This window comes from Neolamprologus multifasciatus, chromosome 12 (assembly GCF_963576455.1).
Source record: "Neolamprologus multifasciatus chromosome 12, fNeoMul1.2, whole genome shotgun sequence".
NCBI classification, from domain to species: Eukaryota; Metazoa; Chordata; class Actinopteri; order Cichliformes; family Cichlidae; genus Neolamprologus; species Neolamprologus multifasciatus.
The window spans coordinates 22,971,437-22,990,761 of NC_140450.1; the positions used below are offsets into that span (position 1 = coordinate 22,971,437).

Consider the following 19,325-nt stretch of genomic DNA (forward strand, 5'->3'; position numbering starts at 1 on the left):
ATTCATCCTCCATGTAGCCTGTGGCCCTGTCTTCTGTAGATATAGACTGCCACCTGCTGGCTCAACCTTTAATGTGGGCTTCCTTCCCCTTTTGACTGTACAGTGGATGATTGCTGCAACGATCCTTCTCTATTACTGTGCAGCAGAGCATACTATTGCTGCTCTCTGCTGGTATTTCCAGGTAAGGACAATATGCAGTCAGACGTGTCAGTGACTTTTACTGAGAACGAGTGGCATGGTCTGCTGGCAAGCCATCATTATCCAGAGGTTATTTTCCTAAGAATGTATAATTTATGGGCTCCACAAAGGCGACTCGATTGTTTCATTCAGCGAAGGCTATTTAAAGTTGTGTGATGCTCTTTCTATTTGCCAAAATTTGTTGTCATCCAGGCACGGAGGAGGAACGCTAATTAAAAATACAAGGCTTATTTATTTTTGTAATTAATTTAACAACTTACACTATGCAAAGGAATTGTTGCCAGGGATTTTTACAGGTAAAGGACAGAAGTTTGGCAGTTTAGAGACCCAAAGTAACTGTTTTAAATTTTCAAGCTGTAGTTAGTTCCACATAGACGAGACCTTAATCCACAAATTAAATATGCAGCTATGTAAAAATGACTCCCCACTAAAGGCTCTGCATTTGGATTCTGTTTAATATCTGTTTTTTAATTAACGTATTTAAAGCATCAAAAATATCAGTCCTTAACAAGATCATTTGTTAAGGTAATAACTTATTAAGTCTATTACCTCTACAGACTACTTTAAAATTTCATTATATTTGTATTTCAAGAAGCCTGGAGTGAAAGTACTTAAGTGAAGTAGCAGAATACCTCAGAGTTGTACTGGATTAATTCTGATTCGTTAAATTTCACTGCTTTTCGTTTTGCGAAATTATATTACTGTCAGGTTTTCTTGGATATTTGCATAATTATATGTATAATGTACAGTTTTTGTAATTTTGCCTCCATACATGGCCACAACGATTTTAAATCAATATTGTCGGATTATAATATTTTTTTATGCCATGTTAGACCCCTAATTAAAGATTGTGAATTATTATGTAGTTTTAGTTTGCATTATTCTCCTGAATTAGAAGAAGGTGATAACTATTACATTTGGTAAACTGATTTACATTACATTAGACTGCTGATTTATTGTGAATGAATGATATTGTTTTATGATGCATTATACTGCTGAGTTATAAGAAAATATTGTTCACAGAAAGTCATCGCCTTATTTGTCTGGTTAGAAGAGAACAGAGCATACTGCCCCATCTCACCAGGAGCAGATAAACAGGGAGCCAAGGTCGTAGCTTAGGCGCTGTGTGTGAGAAAGAATGTGAATGTTTAGGCTTTTATGATTAGGTGGGGGCCACTAGAGGCTATAAGAGTTTGATCAAGGCTCCACCATTTTGAGATCTGATGCTGTCTGGCTGTATGGTGTCCATCTCCCACGCGTGTGTTCATTAAATCATCGTTTGACTTGACCCGGCCGGACCAGTGATGTTATTTTGGGTTTTCCTCTTGTATCCATCCCCAATATTTGAATCCGTAACAATATATAATTGAAGTGAAGACTTTTTGCTTTAAGTACAGGGATTCAACAAAATTATTGCATTAAGTGTTTAGGAACAAAAGCCCTTTTTATACATTAAAGGCTTAGAAGCACTTGGAACAATTTACAGACAAGACGTTTATGGCCAGGTAAGTAGATAAAAAATCCAGAGTACATTCCAAGTACAGAACTTTTCACTTGAACTCTTAACAACTCCAAAAAGATGTCAGTGCAGGTGAAAGAGGCCATCATGACTGACTAAACCAAATAAATCTATAAGAGAGACAGCAAAAACAATCTGTTACAGTCCTCAAAAGAAGGAATACTCAGCAACACCAAAAGGTCTGAAAGACCACAGACCTTGCAAATTCTTTGCTTGGTTAAGAAAAAACGCTTTACAACATCTAACCAAGTCAGAAACACTCCCAAGGAGGTGAGATCTACAATCAAGAGACATTCACATGAATAGAAAAAGGATTTAGAAACCACGGTTGGGTTAATAGATAATGAGCTAAAGCATACTGCAAACACAAGAGTTACTCAAGGCAAAGAAATATGATACAATAGCCAGCCCAATGACCTGATCTTATTTCAATAGCACATTCTTTTCAGTTACTGTAGACAACAATCATGTTTACTATGTATTAATCTGCTGTAATTCCTAAACACTCAATGGAATACCTTTTAAAAATGAGAAAATCTGCACTTTAATCATGCATTGATTATTTGATTTAAAATCCACTGTGGTGTTGTACAGAGACAAAATTACACAAAGAAAAAAATCTTTGTTTAAATACTTATAGATGTAACTGGGGATAACCATCTGCTTTGTACAGACATGCTTCTTTTTACTTATTTTGTGGTCCCACTGGCTATAGACTGGTGCCCAGTAAGTGAAATGCAACTCAGTGAGAATGAACTCAGATGTTTGCTGCAGTCATTTAAAACATATTTTACCTTTTTAAACATGAAAAGCTCTTTGGTAGCTTTGACTGTTTCTTTATCCCTATGCTTGTATCGATATGTTTATTACTGATCCAGTGAAATGTGATGCATTTGGCTAATTTTTAGTACACAGAATTCCCTTTCATATCTGCACATGTCATGCTCAGCGAGTGGGTAAATAATAATGACATGCAAGACATGAGTTCACTCTAAACAGTTCTTTCCATCATTATATCAAAGTTGTTTTTGTATTTTACGAAGACAAAGAACTTTTCCCCATATGTTCATAGTTTTTGTTTGTTTGTTTGCTTGTTTGTTTTTTAGAGCTCCAGTAATTTCTTTACCTTTGAAAGGGAAACATATCCAAAACACTCCAAAAGACTACTGTCTAGTTGTGTCCTGATCATTGCTTTTCTGTTAATGAATACAAGCCTCCTTATTTAGGAAAACAAGGCAGCTATTATAACTTTCTGATTTTGTTTTCCTCTTGCATGATAACCTCTTTACCTTTCATAGTGCCATCCAACTCCACTTCCATTTAAATGAAGCAGTGCTCTGCCCCAGGTTTGCTTTTTAGTATATGAAAAATCACACTTAGCAGCCAGCTACTAGTTTTGAATCACTGCATTTGGGACACAGTGTTTTTATAGGACACAACCTCCCACTGATTTCTCTCTATATTGACAAAACCATCAGGCTGACACTTGGTGCTTCCATTATTTTATAATTTTACAAGATAAAATAAGATAAGATAAGACTTTATTAGTCTCACACATGGAAAATTTTTTGGTTTTGGTCACGGCACAAAGTACAAGTTTAAAATCAGTAAAAGTTAAGAAAAACACAATAGAATAGGGTAAGATAAAATAGAATAACATACTATAAAACACGAATAAATACTATAAATACTAATACTATTTAAATACTAATAAATACTATATACAATAGAATAAAATACTGTACAAAATAGAATAAAATGCTCTGTTATAGTAGGAAAAAATTGCACTTGGTAATACTGCACATCAGGGACAGTTACAATTCTGTATGGGATGTGCGTGTGTGTCTGTCTGCACCTGTGTGATCATCTACAGAGTCTGACAGCAGTTGGAAGGAAAGCCCTGTGAAATCTCTCTGTCCCACATCATGGGTGCTGCAACCTGCCACTGAAGGAGCTGCTCAGTGCTGTGAGTCTCCTGCATGGGGTGTGAAATGTTGTCCAACAGGAATGACAGCTTATTATTTCTTAATATATATTTAGTTCATTTATGTAGGTTCTCTAGTAATTTACTAAATAAAAAACTGGAATATTTTAATACTGAAATAGTGATTCAGAAGAATTATTAAAGTAATGTATTAGTTATTAAAGTTATTAAAGAGCAAATGTACTAATATTTAAACTTAAATAATTCTTTAGAGATTGTGCCTGAGCAATCTATACATAGCAAATATCGAGTGAATAACAAGAAAAGGGGAAATACTCATATACTGTGTAATGAGTCATTCACATAATCCTCCAACTGCACACTTTGTTGGGGACCATACTAACCCTCTTTGGAAGGCCCTCTTGGGTCCCCGTACCCTATTTTGGGATGCCAGACCCGGAAGTGGGTGGTGGAGTCACCGTCATCCAACTGGTCACACCATCGCCGACATACTGCCTGCTGGGATGTAGTTCTCCACCGGAAAACTACAAATATTATTAGAAATCGGAGATCACTTACGATCTCGGCGATAACTCGTCGAAAGGATCCGCTACCATCGTTCACTTTGGAGGAGAAGGGAGGGAAGAGGCGCGTTGCCAAAATGATGGAAGAAATAGACAGATTTCAAGTGCCGAGTGCTGTACAGGAGGCGGAGATGCAGGCTGAGATGCAGCCGCTGGTAAGTCAAGAACAGTCTGGAAATGACCGGCGGCGCTTGATCTGTTTGCCTTGTTTAATTAAAAATGACATTACAACCGCGCATACTTGTGTAGTGTTTGAGGCCTTGCCATTCATAGACAGAAACCCCGACAATCGCATCACCTGCCATGTGTAATGCTGCTTGATGTGGGCTGCCATTAGAACGTTCTCCGTCAAGTTTCCCGGCTGCTTTCACGGAGTGAAATCGAATAAACGACGGCGGAATACACGAGGGGACGTGGATTTTGCTCACAAACAAGCTTTGTTGTGTTTTGTTTGTTTGGTTGTTTGTTTGTTTTTGTCGCTCGGTATAACGCAAACAGCGTCCGGTCTGCTGCGCAGCATCCGTCATGTCTGGCGAAAACAAGCATCCCATCCCAGCACTGCTGCTGCTGCATCCTCAGCATCCATGCAGCAAGTTACTCTGGTATCGACGCCACTTGCGTCACTTTGACGGGATTAGCAGGGGGCTCCTTATCGCTTGTATATGTTTGTATGTGCCATTAAAGGTTCGCCTTTACATACAAATCTCAGTGTAAACGGTTTAACGGAGCGCTCCGTGGCCTGTAGCGGGGCCCGGGGTTACTGCAGCCTGCAGGGCGGCCTCTGCTGCCCGCCGCCGGGGCCGCTGGGGAACCAGACTAGACTAAAGCAACCTGACCTGCTGTCTCCAGATGCCCCCACACCAGAAGTCCCGACCGTTCCTCATTTGTTGTTGTTTATAAAGCCTTTCATCCCTCTTGCCTTTGCTCTCTGGTTGTAAGATGCACATTTATTTTAAGACTGCTGGCACAAATCACAGATCTGTGTTTATTACCATTTATTCCCGTTGCTTAGCTATGGTGGGTATTACTCTGCATTACAAAACGACATTCATTATTCATCGCTGCCTCAGTAAAACACATCTCTGCACTTCCTTGTGTCCAGGACCCTGCCTCGTCCACAGCTTCAGAGGCTGACTCAGACACCAGAGAGGGGGAGCCTGTCACTATAAACTACAAGCCTTCACCTTTGCAGATGAAAATAGGTGAGAGATACAGTTTTAACTGCAGGCTAAATGTCTGTCTGTCCATCTGTGGTTGTTGGAGTGTTGTTTGATTGACTGTCAAACACAAAATGGTGCGTAGTCTGTAGACACAGATCGTAAAGGAACCAGCATAGATACTGTATAGCTGTGCTGAGGCATTTTAATTAATGGCCCATTGGCCTCTATAATTATTCTTGATGCCTTGCTAAGTAAAAACAAATGCAGTTACTACTGTATTTTAGTTTATTATTTTTAACAAAAGGCCAATTGCATGTTCCCAAAACCCAATGTGATTGTCCTCAAGGCAGGGAATAACAGCCTCTCTGGCCCCTCTCATGCCATCTTTATAGAAAGCCACAGTTCTTAAAGATTCATTTCAGCACCTTGGACAGAGTCCAGTGGCGAGCAGGAGCACATAGTTTTTAATGTTTTTTTTTTTTTTTTTACTGTTTGCTACTGTATGTTTACTCAGAGTCAATAATATCTAAGAATTAGTGAGCTACTCTGTTAGTCAAAGCTCTTTTTTAGGCTGTACAGCTACAGTTATGTATACGTCACCACTATCTTCTCTCTCTCTCTCTTGGTCCTGCATCCAATTAAACATTGTTATAAAAACTACCTTGGCAACTATGTTGATTTCATTAGGTGTGCATGTTTGTTAAATTCATCACTTTGCTTTTGTGACCTTGAGATAAAAAAAACAAGCAAAACAAAAATACAATCTACATCTATATGTCATGTAAAAACATATTTGGTGCAGATTCCTCACAGCAAGAAGGGTCAGGTTTGAAAAATGCTGGTGAGCCAGGCCTCTCTGTGTGGAGTTTGCAGGTTCTCCCAGTGACTGCATGGATCAAATGGTGAACCTAAATTGGCAGTAGGTGAAGGTGTTAGTGTGTGTTAGTTGTTTGTCTCTTTGTATTAGCCCTGTGAGGAGCTTGCAACTCTCTGGGGTGTACTCTTGTTCTCGTTGTCAGCTGAGATAGGCATCAGCCTCGCCTACAACCCCAGCCTATAAGTGGTTAAGAAAATACATTGACGTTTTACTTTTAGGCCTTTGAATTGTAATATGTTAAACAAATTTAACAGTCCTCTAAGCTCACACAGCAACAATCAGCACTCTTTGGTCAGCTGATCATTGAAGCAAATCTCTCCAGTGAGCAGAAACTGATCTGCCCTGAAGTCACGTCTGTTACTCTGCTGCACAGCTTACCAAAACGTTGTCTTCTTAAGTAAGAAATGCCATCTCAGTCTTCTTAAAGTAAAGATTGACTTAATATAGAATTCAGCTAAATCAGGTCATCACACCTGATTCTCATAAGTGTGCCTAAATAAAGTAAACATGAACATGCGTGCATATTTGCAACATTTAACTCAAGTATTACTTTACCTTAGTGTAGTTTACTAGCTAAACTTATTCCGTCACTCTTATACGGATCATTTATTGTCCAAAGCTCAACCTTTATGCCTTTGCCTGCTTCTGTGTTCCTTACACAGAGAAACAGAGAGAGCTGGCTAGGAAGGGCTCGCTGAAGAACGGCAACGCTGTAGGTAGTCCGGTCAACCAGCAGCCCAAGAAGAACAATGTCATGGCCAGAACACGGTAAGAAGCGAGCAGTCTCATCGTGGGGTCAGTCGAGAAATTACGAGAAGGACTTCTGTTGACTGGTTGTTATTGATAAACAAAATCTCAGTACTTAGAAGTGTCTCACAGCAAACCTCATACAGTGCAATTTACGTGTTGAAAGAGATTCATGTGGTGTAATCGTGTAACTGTAGTAGCTTTAAGTATAGGAGTACTGTAACAATTGTAATGATCTAGCCTGAAGTGAAGCCACAGAACAATACAAATAAAGATGCTTAGGTGTGACAGTATTTCAAATGTAGAAATTAAGCTTATTTTGTTCTTTCTAAATGTGCCATGTGTGGAAACAAAAATGTGTTTTAAGGCTGTACAAAAAAAGAGTCGTACTGATGTAGGGTTTGTAAGATGTCTGAAGTTAGACATTATACTGCTTTCACGCTTCTGTTGTTCCAGTGATTCAGCTGTGACGCTGCCTCCAGGCCTACTTTTCATTTATTTCAACATCTCTGCCAGTCCTGTTTTTGCTCACTTCTCACAGCTTGTGAAACTGTTTCCTCCTCTTCGCCTGATCTCAACTCTCTCTCTTTCCCCCTCAGGTTGGTAGTTCCCAATAAAGGCTATTCGTCTTTAGACCAGAGCCCGGATGAGAAGCCTTTGGTGGCCCTAGATACAGACAGGTGGACACACAAACATCTTTCTTTCTGAGGAGCACATAAGCAAACATTAATGATATTAATATAGTATCCTGCGTTTTTCTGTTTCAGTGACGATGACTTTGACATGTCTAGATACTCCTCGTCGGGATACTCTTCAGCCGAGGTAAGAGCTTGTGCTTCAACAAAAATCAGTGCATCCCACCCCCTTGTATTTACTCTCATATTTCCCCCCATCTTGCATAATTATTAAGAGGCTAAGTGTTAGGGTTTTACAAGCCAGTGTTAAAACTATCCATGGCAATTCTGTGGGCATGTACACTCCCTGCAAGCACATGATTACACTGCAGATATATCTGCAGACAAATGTGTATTAAACACAAAGCTGGATACAAATGAAATGTGATATCTGCATGTCTGCTCCTGCAAATCTTGTTTGTAACGCTGCTGCCACTATAAGTGCAAATCGCAGACGCATATTTATAACCTGTCTGTGACGAGTCTAAGCTTGTGGGTTTTGTAGGGTGAGTTTTACAGTCTCAGATCCTAATTCCAACATGCTGTCAGAAATGAATAGCTAATACACATTACATACTTTAAAGCACTTATTTTCTCTCTTAGTTCCAGCTAACCTGGGTGTAACAAGTACATATACAGTTACTGTTTCCACCGCAGGCCAAACAGAGGTTGTTTGTTGTGCTTATTGTTGATAGAGTGCAGAACAGCATATAGATGAAATGACTGCACACTTTTTGTGCAAACAAAGGAATTATTTTGGTTATTTAAAAAAATCACAGCAGGAACAGTAGTTATCACGCTCCAAGTGATGACGCTTCCAGCCATCTGTGAAAGTGCCCAATCTCACTTTGCCATGGTTACCACTTGAACTTTTAACCAGTCTAAATCACGAGCAGAGACAGTCCTAATGTTTGTTGTTAATGTTAATGTTTTATTGCATTAGTACAATCAGATTTTGATTTACCAGTGATTTATATAAACATATCTATTTTTCTCTTTTCTTTTCCCTACCTGTCCTCCTGTGCGCTTTGGAATTTTACTTTCCTCCAACTCGTATGTTCCCAACCGTGCAGTTTGCACAAATGATTTCCTGGAGCAGTGTTTTTAAGGACCAAACAATTGGCATTAAAATTAAAAAACAAACACACGCTTTTCCTGCTTTTTGCAAAGAAACTCCTAAAATGTTCAAAGGGATTCTCAACATTTTAGGAAATAATGGACCTTTTGCTGGTAATCAGTGGAGACTCAGTGGAATTAGATAACCTGAGCACATATAAGAATGGTTTTAAAGTTTGGGTCATTCAGTACATCATACAAACTAGATAAAACATGCCAATTATTAAACTTTTGAGGTGTAGATTTTGTTACCTTTCTGCTGAGCCTGTAGCTGCTCTCACAAATATCTCTCCTTTATGATAAATTAAAATACCTGCCTGCTAACTTGAGTTAAGTTTTTCTTATACATACGAGAGTGGCACTAATCCTCTCACCTAATTTTCTGCAGTAAAGCGAAGAAGTACACTATCTCAATAAGCTGTCTGAGACTGTCAAACATTAAACAGCTAGTTCAACAAAATAAATAAATAAAAACACAGATTAGACGAGCCTACCAGATGTTTACATCTACTCATCATGTCATGGTATTTCTATGGGCTCAAATTGTGGTCATAAATATTTTGTACTGGTAAATCAGGATTTGTATGTGTAAACAGCATTTGTGTGTGCATAAAAAAGATTCAAACTGTATTACCCTTCAAGGACCTGCAGTTCAAAAAAGTGCCCCTCGGACAGCCAAACCCATCTGTTCTCTGATTCGATAGTTAAATTTGTGATTGACCTGACATTGACCAATCAGCTGAAAGGAAGAAAAATAGGGTCAAAATCTGTACTTGTAAGTTGAAACCTGAATGCAGAGTTTCATATGTATTTTTTGGCTATGTCCACACACAAATCTTTTTTATGCACACACAAATTCTTTTTACACATACAAATCCTGATTTACAAGTACAAAATATTTATGACCACAATTTGAGCCCATATATTTCTATAAACCTTTCCAGGGTGGAATGATTATACAGCATATATTGACTACAAATGGTAGTTTCTGTTTGCCACCCTAAGCAGGTTTTGTTTAACAGCAGTCACTGGACTGATCAATACTCAGATTTCCAAAGAACTCAGCGAAAATCTAAGAAGAACTGCAGATTGTAGATTCAGGCTTTCAAACCTAAGAACACTGTACCAGCTGTCAAGCATGGTGGTGGTAGCATCATGCTCCGGGGCTGTTTTGCTGTCAGAGGAACTGGTATATTGCACGAAGTGAAATAATGGAAAACAACTTCCATTTTCTTAAACTTCACCGCAAATCAAAAGCTATGCAGTTGAAAATTAAACACACACTGGGTTTTCCAAAAAGACAATGATCCCAAACGCATCAAAACTGAATTTGGAGTGGAAAAAGCAGGTTAACATTAAGCTTCTGCAATGGTATTCCCAAAGCCCCACCCCCAATCTGTTCGAAAATTTGTTGACTATGCTTAAAAGCGGGAGTGGGAGTTGTCCCTTAAGCGGGTCATTGACCCACTATTGATCATGTGCCTCATCACATGAGCCAAGATGTGAAAAGGGTGTGGGTCATTATCAGAAGAGGTTTTGGGTGCAACGATTGTGAGATCTTGCTTCACCCTATCATTTGAACCATTGAGATCACCTGATGCAAGATGTGAGTGGGCGTTAAGGCATCTGGGAACAGATCTCAAAACTGGATTGTAGGTGGCAGACAGCTGGTGTTGTAAGGCACCCCCTCTGTTCAAAGATGATCATTCACAGTGGACATAGATGAGGCCATCTTTTATCCTCTTTCAAACCAGCTGTCTTCTCTGTCTAAAATGTGAACATTGGCCTCCTTGAATTAGGATCATCATCATCATAATGGTTTGTCCCAAGGACAACACTCCCAAACACAAACTAAACAACGTAGTGTATACTATGCAGTGTAATGAGGAGTTCTCAGTCTTCTACATTAGACAAACCAAACAGCCACATAGAAGAGCCACCTCGACAGGACAGGAGTCAGCTGTACATCTGGATCTAAAGGATAAAGGTCACTCTTTCTTACCATGACCTTCACGCCCATGATGAGTGGATGTAAAGTCCTGTCCACCACTATTTTTTCACTAGAGTCACATGATTTTAGTAATTCGTTGTGTGACAGGAAGGGAATCAGCACATAAAGTTACATCTTTGGTCTTCATTACTTTTGGCACATTCCAGCTTTTGCAAAAGCTCTGCAGCCCGGTGATCTGTAACCCAAGGGTTAGTAAATGACGCTGTAACTCACTGACCTCTCTCTGTGTCCTCTCATTTTTCAGCAAATCAATCAAGATTTGAACATTCAGCTGCTGAAAGATGGCTACCGCCTTGACGAAATCCCCGACGACGAGGACCTGGATCTGATCCCACCCAAATCAGTCAACCCTACCTGCATGTGCTGCCAGGCAACCTCCTCTACCACCTGTCAAATACAGTAACTCTGCCTTTCCAGCCTTCTGCCCCCCCCCCCCCGCTCTTTTCCACACAACATGAGCTCCCCTGCCCTCCCGTCTTTATCTGCTGTGACTTTACTTCGCCATAACAGTGGCGACAGTGAAACCTTGTTAGAATATCGTAAGTGCTATGATGATATTGACAACAACAAATAATCAAATTACCTTATAGAAAAGTTGGTTTAAAATCTAGGAGAATGAACATATTTGAAATTAATCAATATGTAATAAAAAGATTAGTAAAGTGGTGGTTTCCTCCTATGGTAGGACTTGCACTTGTGTTTGAGAGCTCTTCTCCTGGTCAACGTGATTTAACATAACACACTGATAAAAGCTGACAAAAAAGAAACGTTTGTTTGATGCTCTAAAGTGATTTCAGTTTCCCAGAAGAATAAGAATCATTATCATAACTGACTCAGCTGTTCTGTTTACCTGAATTCTGAGTTGCATATATATATATTTTATTTTCTAGTTTGTTTGTTAGGTTTTTTTTTTTATTTAGACGCTGACTTTTTTAACCTGAGGGATAATTAAGATTGAATGTGCTGATGCTCAGATATTTGATTGTGTCGTAGAAGTCTGATTCTCCAAACAGAGGAAACTGTATTGTTGTTGTACCTTAAGGGGTTAATATGTAGCACAGACCAGGTCATTGCACTCATTAACACCACCTTCAATACTTCTGCTCTCTTTGCCTAAATGGCAAAGAGAGATGTGGCATCACAGAGTTTAGGAGTGAATGTATGAAATCGAATAGCTGAGGAACAAACTGCATGAAGAGCATCTGACTGAATAATCCAATGGTAAATAATGAGCAAGTAGCTTTTTTGCACCACAGTTAATTTGTGCAATCACACGCTACTGTTGTTGCATTGTTTTCAATTTGCACATTTTGCTTTTTACTTTTTTGGGGAGCCCTTATCATTGTACTGTTTCCTGCAGAGCAGTGAAAATGAACTGTGTAGAAAGGGATGATTACATATTGTTTCTTGCTCTGATCCCCACGTTATCAAGGCCAAAGCAACCTGATGATCACCGGACACCCTCCTTCCCATTTCTGTGTCAGTGTCACAGATCATTAGGTGAACACAGGTTCACACACCAGAGGGGGTGTACTTCGAAGTGAGATTAATGAGCTAATGAGCTATCTTAAGCTTAAAGTCAGAGATTTCAGTGTTAGAAAGGTTGCTCTCTTTTAACCTGACGAAAGCCAGACTTAACAAAGGCAGCTGACAGCCACTGTTGTGGCATTTTAGGTTTTGTCAAGCCAACTTACACAAAGATTGCCTGGCTATGTTGAATTTGCTTCGTGGTATACATCTTAAAAAGATGACTCAACACACACACACACACACACACACATGCATATGCATGCATAAAGACCTACAATGCCAAAATAATAAGTGAAACAGCATCGATTTCTGTTTCAAACAGAATGGAAATCGTTTATTGCAACATCAAGGATCGTTGACTTGGAGCACTAATGCCCTTCATTTACGACTCTCTTTCCTCTAAATTAGCTGTTGATTTGCAATTAGAGTATGCCTTAAGTATAGAAAAAACTTAAAAGATGTCTGTGTTCCATCTTGATTAGTTTATTTGAAGAGCATTTGCTGTCTAAGAAGTTCTGCTTTTTTTTTCTTTTTACATTTAGACACAAGTGATAACTGTTTTTCTTTTCATTTTTTAAAAAGAAAAAAAAAGATTTTCTTGTAACGTAAACACTTCCATTACAGTATTTAACAATGTTATGTGCAGTGTATGAAAACGACAAATAAACAAAATGCAAATGAAACAGCGTCTGATGTACTTGGTTATCCATAATAACATTATTCATAATTCAAAAATTATTATGGTAATATATAATAATGGCTGCATAGTGTGACTAGGGGTGTGAGACGCGAAAAAGAAGAAAGAGGCGAATGCTTAAAAAGAAAAAAACCCAAAAGGATAATTTTAATGTTAAAACATTTGAGCAACAATTATTACACAGGTATGTGTATTGCAATAGCATGGGATTTGCATTGACAGTCCCTGATTACAGTACAGTAGCATCAGAAGTAAGGGCTTCAACCTGAAAGGCACCAGCATCCAATCACAGTCATCATAATGCCAGAAAAGAAGAAAAATAAAATAAAATAAGCATTTCACTTCACAAATATATGTAGTTCGTATTCTACAAGCTACAGACTCTATTTGGACATTTGAATGCATTGTGTGACAAGCACAAAAGAAAACTAATGACATCAGTAATAATTCATCTGGCTCCTGTAGTGGCTTAATAAGACCTCTCATTCCATTTGTAATATTATAAAAGATCCCCAGACAAATAAAACATACATGTACCAAAGAAAATACATACAAACATGCTACATGATGGAATTTGTTGAACTAATCAAGAAAGCACTCCTCAAATGGAAGGACAAACAATAAGAATAAAAATAACAATAATAATAATAATTAGGACTCTATCCTATGAGAAATGTTGTGCTTCCATGTCAACACCAGGGGGTGTAATTTTAAGTCATGTGTCCACACATCACATTCATTCCCTGATTTTAAAAAAAAAAAATGCAGTCCAAACAAAACTGGCACTCTTGGCATTTGAAGACAGTCGTTGAGCTTTAAAGTATTACTGAACAGCAACACAAAGAATCTGACGATGTTAATTCAGGTAGTATTGAAAAACGTAGAAATTCCCCTCTGCCACAAAATCGTCAAAAGGCACGGACTTTTACTAAACATAAATCACTGTGGTCAGAACACCGAGTAGTGTTTAAACAGTAAGTGAAAAAATGTTACCACATTATCGTCTAAAAGGTTCTACCCTGTTATGTTTTCAAGCATTACTAAGAAACAACACAAAATGCTGAGATTTGCTTGTGTATTATGGCCTCGACAAAGTACTATAAAGGTATATTGGTGCGTTTAATTGCAATGTGTGTGTTTCAACACAGGAAACACACTGCTTATCCCTACAAGCTCATAACACACCTGATTATACCTGAAGTCCATGGCAAATGTGTGAAATTAAATAAACAGGCTCTATATTTCTCTATAGTATAGTTTTCTTATTACTCTATTAACATGTAACTACACTAGACTTAGTATATCACCCATCTGAAGTTAGTTTGATCTATTTACATGATAATACTGCTGTGTTGTGCATTTGCATTATCCTGGCTGAAAAGCAACTGTTCAAGTGTGCATAAGTCTATGTGTGCAATAACAATATTCATTAAAGGACTATTTCCAGAACTTCTTTAAGCGCTAGGAATATGAGGACTTGCGTTCTTCCCATTCTCTTCATTTGCAAGGGAAGTCTGCGATGCAAAGTGAACTCATGCAGTGTTTTTCAAACACTTTATGGGTACATGGTTTCCACTTGGACGGCAGATTCTTTCAAGAAAAAAGAAAAAAATTTTGACAACACACAATAAAGTTGAAGAAGAGCTGAACTTCCCTGAAATAACCATTAATAAATAACAATCACCTCAGGGAATGAAAGGAGAAGTTCTAGTGTGATTACAGTCAGATTTGTCATGTTTGCTTCGTTTACATGTGTAGTAAACTCTGAATTGTGGTCTGGCTGGTTGTCTGGCTCGACAGGATTTGTAGAAAAGGTACAGGCGCCACACGCGGGTGTGGATGTCTGTGTATGCCTCTGTATGTGCAGTATGTACCTTTGTGTGCACATGTACAGTATGTGGGTGTGTCTCACACCCCGGTGGGGCTTCGGTCTCCAGAATCAGAGGAGGACACGGACACGGAGCAACGCCTTCTCTTCGCCACGCCGGAGCCCTGGAGCATGCTGGGATGAAAGCCTGGATGTCGCCGGGCGTGTTTCTTCAGGTGGTCGCTCCTCATGAAGCACTTGTCACACATGGGACAGTTGAAGCGCTTTTCGCCTGTGTGCGTGCGATAGTGACGGGTGAGCTCGTCCGATCGGGAGAACTTCTTGCCGCAGCCTGCCCAGGTACACTCAAAGGGGCGCTCACCTGAGGGAAACACACCCAGTTTTTGTTTTTGTACATTTACAACTAATCATTAACCAACCCAAACCACTCCTTCCTCGCCACAAAATCAATCACGTTATCATGTTACATTTGCACTTTTTCTTTCCTTCTAAAAAGAAAACAAATTAAGAGTCGACTTTTTTGGGTGAAATCTATTATAGGACCTACTTTGAGTTTGCTGTGTGTGAACAAATACTTACTTTTTTAATACTTATTTTACAAAACATAATAAATCAAAAATCAAAATGATTTTAAAAAAAAAGATCCCTGAGAGATCAAAGTCTCCTGTGGCACCTGCTTTGCATTTACACAAGTATGAGAATATGAAAAACACAGAGACCAACAAACAACCCAGAGTACTTGGAGGCTATATGCTGCATAGCAACAATCAGAGCGGATGAAAAAACTTATTGTGATAAGAAGAAGCAATCACAATTAAACCACAGACACACATTTGCGAGATTAATCAAGTGTGAAAAGCAGAAGGGGGGGGGGGGTGAAAATAAGACATAGGCTGCGGTCTGGAGCGAAAGACTGCTGCTAAGAACAATAACATGTTGACATCGGAGCCGTCAGTCAAGATAGCCCTGAGGTGAAACGGGGCACATTACCCCCTCAACAGCGCTTCCACGTGCTGAGCAGAACCACATGTCAGCTCTTGTTTACAACCCCACGCGAGGGGAGTGGAGGTGGATGACGTATGAGGAAATGGTGGCGCAGTGTGCGTTACCTCCAGACAAGAACACGTGGGAACAACAGTGTCGCAGTGACCCGCGTGTGAATCACGACCTATTTAATGTGTCGGCAGATGTTCTTCCACTGTTACTCCGACTGCCAGTGCTGTATGATGAAGAGTGGTGGTAGGAACGCAAAGCTAAAATCATTAGAGGCGTTATTGGGTCTCATGATGCCCAATGCTCCGGCGTCATTTATTGAATCTCAACAATAAAGCTTCGCAAATATGGGCGTCCGCACGTGGTGTTTACCCAAGATCGCACTCTGGCCGCGTGTCCACGGGACGTTAAAACAAAGATTTCCTCCTCCTTGCCTCTCCACCTCTCTGCCAGCCTCTGGTCCGATATGTCCCGGTGAGTCACACCCCCTCCCACAAGTAGGCGATCATGAGACCACCTTTCCTATAATGTGGTTTTGCAGAAACACGTGGTCACGCCCCTAAAAGTCTCACAACACGGGACACAGGTCTGGACTCTAGTCCGTCACGTTTTACTCTTACTCTCTCGGTTAAGAGTCTTGCGTCATAAATAAGAAAAATACGAAAAAGGGTCGAAGTGACGCAGAGCTGTTGGTATCGTAGGTGTGTCGCCTAAGCACCCAGCAAGCACCCCATCCCTTCTCACTCTACTTACCGGTATGGACCCGAAGATGGGCTTTAAGGTGGGACGACTTGCCGTACATCTTCCCGCAGCCAGCAAAAGGGCAGCAGTGTCTCTTCTCGGAGCACGGCAGTCTCCCCGCCGCCGCCGCCTTCGTGTTCCGGGGATGTTTGGCTTGGCTGGCCGGAGAGCCGCGGCTGTCCCCGCAGCTCAACCGACTCCCCCGCTCCGCTTTCTCTTGCGCGCCGGCCTCGCTGCCCCCGAGACATCTGTTTTCTCCGGCGCTGACAGCGTTGGGGCTGCATTTGTTCAAGTCCAGCAAAATCCTCGCCACCATCAGTAAAGTCCTGTTCTCCTGGCTCTCTTTCAGTACGTCCTCCATCCGCCCCGGCGGTGGTCGGCTGGGGACGCGGTCTGCAGAGACGTCGACTTCCGACGACATCATGATCCCTGAAGCAGAGCCGGGAGGAGAGAATCAAAACAATAGATCTTGAGAGGCGAGGAAAAACTATCCGACAACGCGGATACAGTAATCAGTCCGCAGTCCTCCCAGGAAACATGCGGTTAATCACCCACACGTGTCGTCTACAATGTGACCACTCCGCGCAGACTGCGCTTTTCTTGTCGGGGTTGCGCGGCGGATAAATAAACGCCCCGCTCAGGAAAGATAGCGCTTTGAAATTGTTCCCCGGTTCCTCCTTTCTCTAACCTCCTTTCTCTTTCTCCTCCAGATCCTTTTAATTCTAACGGACGAATCAAATCACAGCGTTTTACCCACGCGCTATTGTGTCCACCTCCCTGTGCGCAGACCACACGGGTCAACTTGTCCTATTTTTACAGAGAGCAGCACTTTAGTTCAACTCCAAGAAACAATTTCGCGGAATCCCACTGTGTCATAATTAAACTGGACTGTGATTGGATGAGAAGAAACGTGACTCGGTTTTTGGGGGACTGCCTATTGACTAGAGTGAGTGAAAAGACCCTCGACTAATCACAAGACTGGGATTGGTGAAAAGGGCAAGACCACACTCATGTTAAGGAAAATGGTAAATATGGTTGTTAGAGTGTAAAAATGGATTTGAATCGTTAAGAAAAATACAAGTCCATGTAGGTGTAGATACTATATGTAGATAGTAAAAGTGTTGTCATTAAAAACAAAAATCCAACCCTTTGTGATTTTGGATAATAAATACATGGAAAATGAATAATGAACATTGGTTGTATTTGGTCAGATTTATAATTACATGCCTTTTTAATAATAAGTTTAATAATAATTACAAATTTCTTTCTCTGAAGTTTAAGTTTTGAGAGCAATAAATGGTGTCCTTTCCTCTTTTCTGGATGATTTGCTTCAGACACTTGTCTCTTTCATCATTCGGTGATCCCACCTAATTTGACCTGTGTAATGTGTACAAAACACTTCAGTATCATCCCTGTCATTCTCTTACAGTCAAAGCTTTTCTGGTAATTTCCTACCCTACACAATAACATACAGCATGCTTTAGCACGAGCCAGCAGATTATTATTATTTTTTAAAGATGACACAAAAAACCTGCCTTATAAAGGAAGAGACATGCATTTTATTTCTTATGTCCAGACCAAACAATCCACAATGATGGCTGTTGGCTGATGACAGACCACACGCCATGTCTCATTTTCACAGCCATAAACTAGCTCTAAATTAGCACAACCCCAAAACACTGCACTCTTCAGTGACCTCCTAAAACACTTGTGATCTTGCATATATATATATATATATATATATATATATATATATATATATATATATATATATATATATATATAGGCTATGTAAAATTATGAATCATCTGTTATGTATGGAAAAAATGGCTTGTGGTTATAGTTTCCCCCCCGTGTTTCCACTTTAGAGGGCTGAAATATTGACATGTAAGCTTGTTTCATGAGATAAAGACATCTAAGATAAAGCTACTGTTTTTCTTACAGTCACACTTTTTCCCGTGACTTTATAAAAACATTTTTAATGTTTACATTCTGATAGTTTCCTTAGTTTACGCTCACCCTAGAACTATGTGTTTCTTAATCCTGCCAAGTTACTATTCACTATGAACTAAACGAGGCAGCACCTTTCCCTTGCGCCTCAACATTTTCAGACTACATGTTTCCCACTGTCTCTTAAAAGTTTGCTTTAAAAAAAAGAAAAAAGAAGAAAAGGAATGAGTATAATACTGCTAGCCCACTTAAAAGTGAAATAAGACCCCTTTAGTTAAAAAGTGCAGGGGGTGGTTCACTTCTGGTCAAAGTTCCTAGAAAATCCTCAGCTTAGGGGGTGCAGGGATTGAGCAATGTGAGCTCTTGACAGTTCTCCCTGACCTGAACTTTGTAGTCAATAGTTGGACACATGTTCTTCCTTGGTTTTGTTTTTCTGTTTACCCACAGAGAAGTATGGTCCTTCGTTTTTATAGGACAGGATTCAGTGTTCTCAAAATATGGGTTTGAACTTTGCCTGGTGACAAACATGATTTATGCTGGTGTGACCCCCATACTACTGTATAGCCTACATACCAAGCTGGCGGCTGTCACAATGTAAATGACAACAAAAATACATAATTCAGACGAAGCTTACTGCCCCTCTGCTGCATGGATATATATATAGAGATATAGCTCATATAGATTCATATGTCCTGTGTTGAATCAATATGAAAAACAAGGATTATGAGGGAGTAGGATTCAAGCCAACTGCACAGAAATAACATACAGTGGGGCAA

General features: G+C 39.9%; 2 protein-coding genes across 2 annotated transcripts; one reads left to right on the forward strand and one right to left on the reverse strand.

Moving 5' to 3' along the window:
• Positions 1 to 2,024: 2,024 nt before the first annotated feature.
• Positions 2,025 to 17,465, reverse strand: klf9 (Kruppel like factor 9). The gene is made up of 3 exons (XM_085181486.1): positions 16,612 to 17,465; positions 4,046 to 15,226; positions 2,025 to 3,692 (listed from the first exon to the last, which is right to left on the reverse strand). The coding sequence occupies exons 1-2, from the start codon at positions 17,021 to 17,023 to the stop codon at positions 14,946 to 14,948; spliced, it is 693 nt and encodes a 230-aa protein (XP_085037612.1). The 5' UTR covers positions 17,024 to 17,465; the 3' UTR covers positions 2,025 to 3,692; positions 4,046 to 14,945.
• fam219ab (family with sequence similarity 219 member Ab) lies at positions 4,251 to 16,112 on the forward strand. The gene is made up of 6 exons (XM_085181492.1): positions 4,251 to 4,380; positions 5,328 to 5,427; positions 6,925 to 7,030; positions 7,609 to 7,689; positions 7,777 to 7,831; positions 11,055 to 16,112. The coding sequence occupies exons 1-6, from the start codon at positions 4,303 to 4,305 to the stop codon at positions 11,211 to 11,213; spliced, it is 579 nt and encodes a 192-aa protein (XP_085037618.1). The 5' UTR covers positions 4,251 to 4,302; the 3' UTR covers positions 11,214 to 16,112.
• Positions 17,466 to 19,325: the final 1,860 nt, after the last annotated feature.

Bases quoted from the DNA above. Each gene is read 5' to 3' on its own strand.
- fam219ab (XM_085181492.1), top strand. From the start codon at position 4,303: ATGATGGAAGAAATAGACAGATTTCAAGTGCCGAGTGCTGTACAGGAG. The intron at 7,690-7,776 runs GTGGACACACAA...TTTCTGTTTCAG, and splicing joins GTGGCCCTAGATACAGACAG to TGACGATGACTTTGACATGT. The intron at 7,832-11,054 runs GTAAGAGCTTGT...CTCATTTTTCAG, and splicing joins CGGGATACTCTTCAGCCGAG to CAAATCAATCAAGATTTGAA.
- klf9 (XM_085181486.1), bottom strand. From the start codon at position 17,023: ATGATGTCGTCGGAAGTCGACGTCTCTGCAGACCGCGTCCCCAGCCGA. The intron at 15,227-16,611 runs GTAAGTAGAGTG...TGTTTCCCTCAG, and splicing joins CCATCTTCGGGTCCATACCG to GTGAGCGCCCCTTTGAGTGT.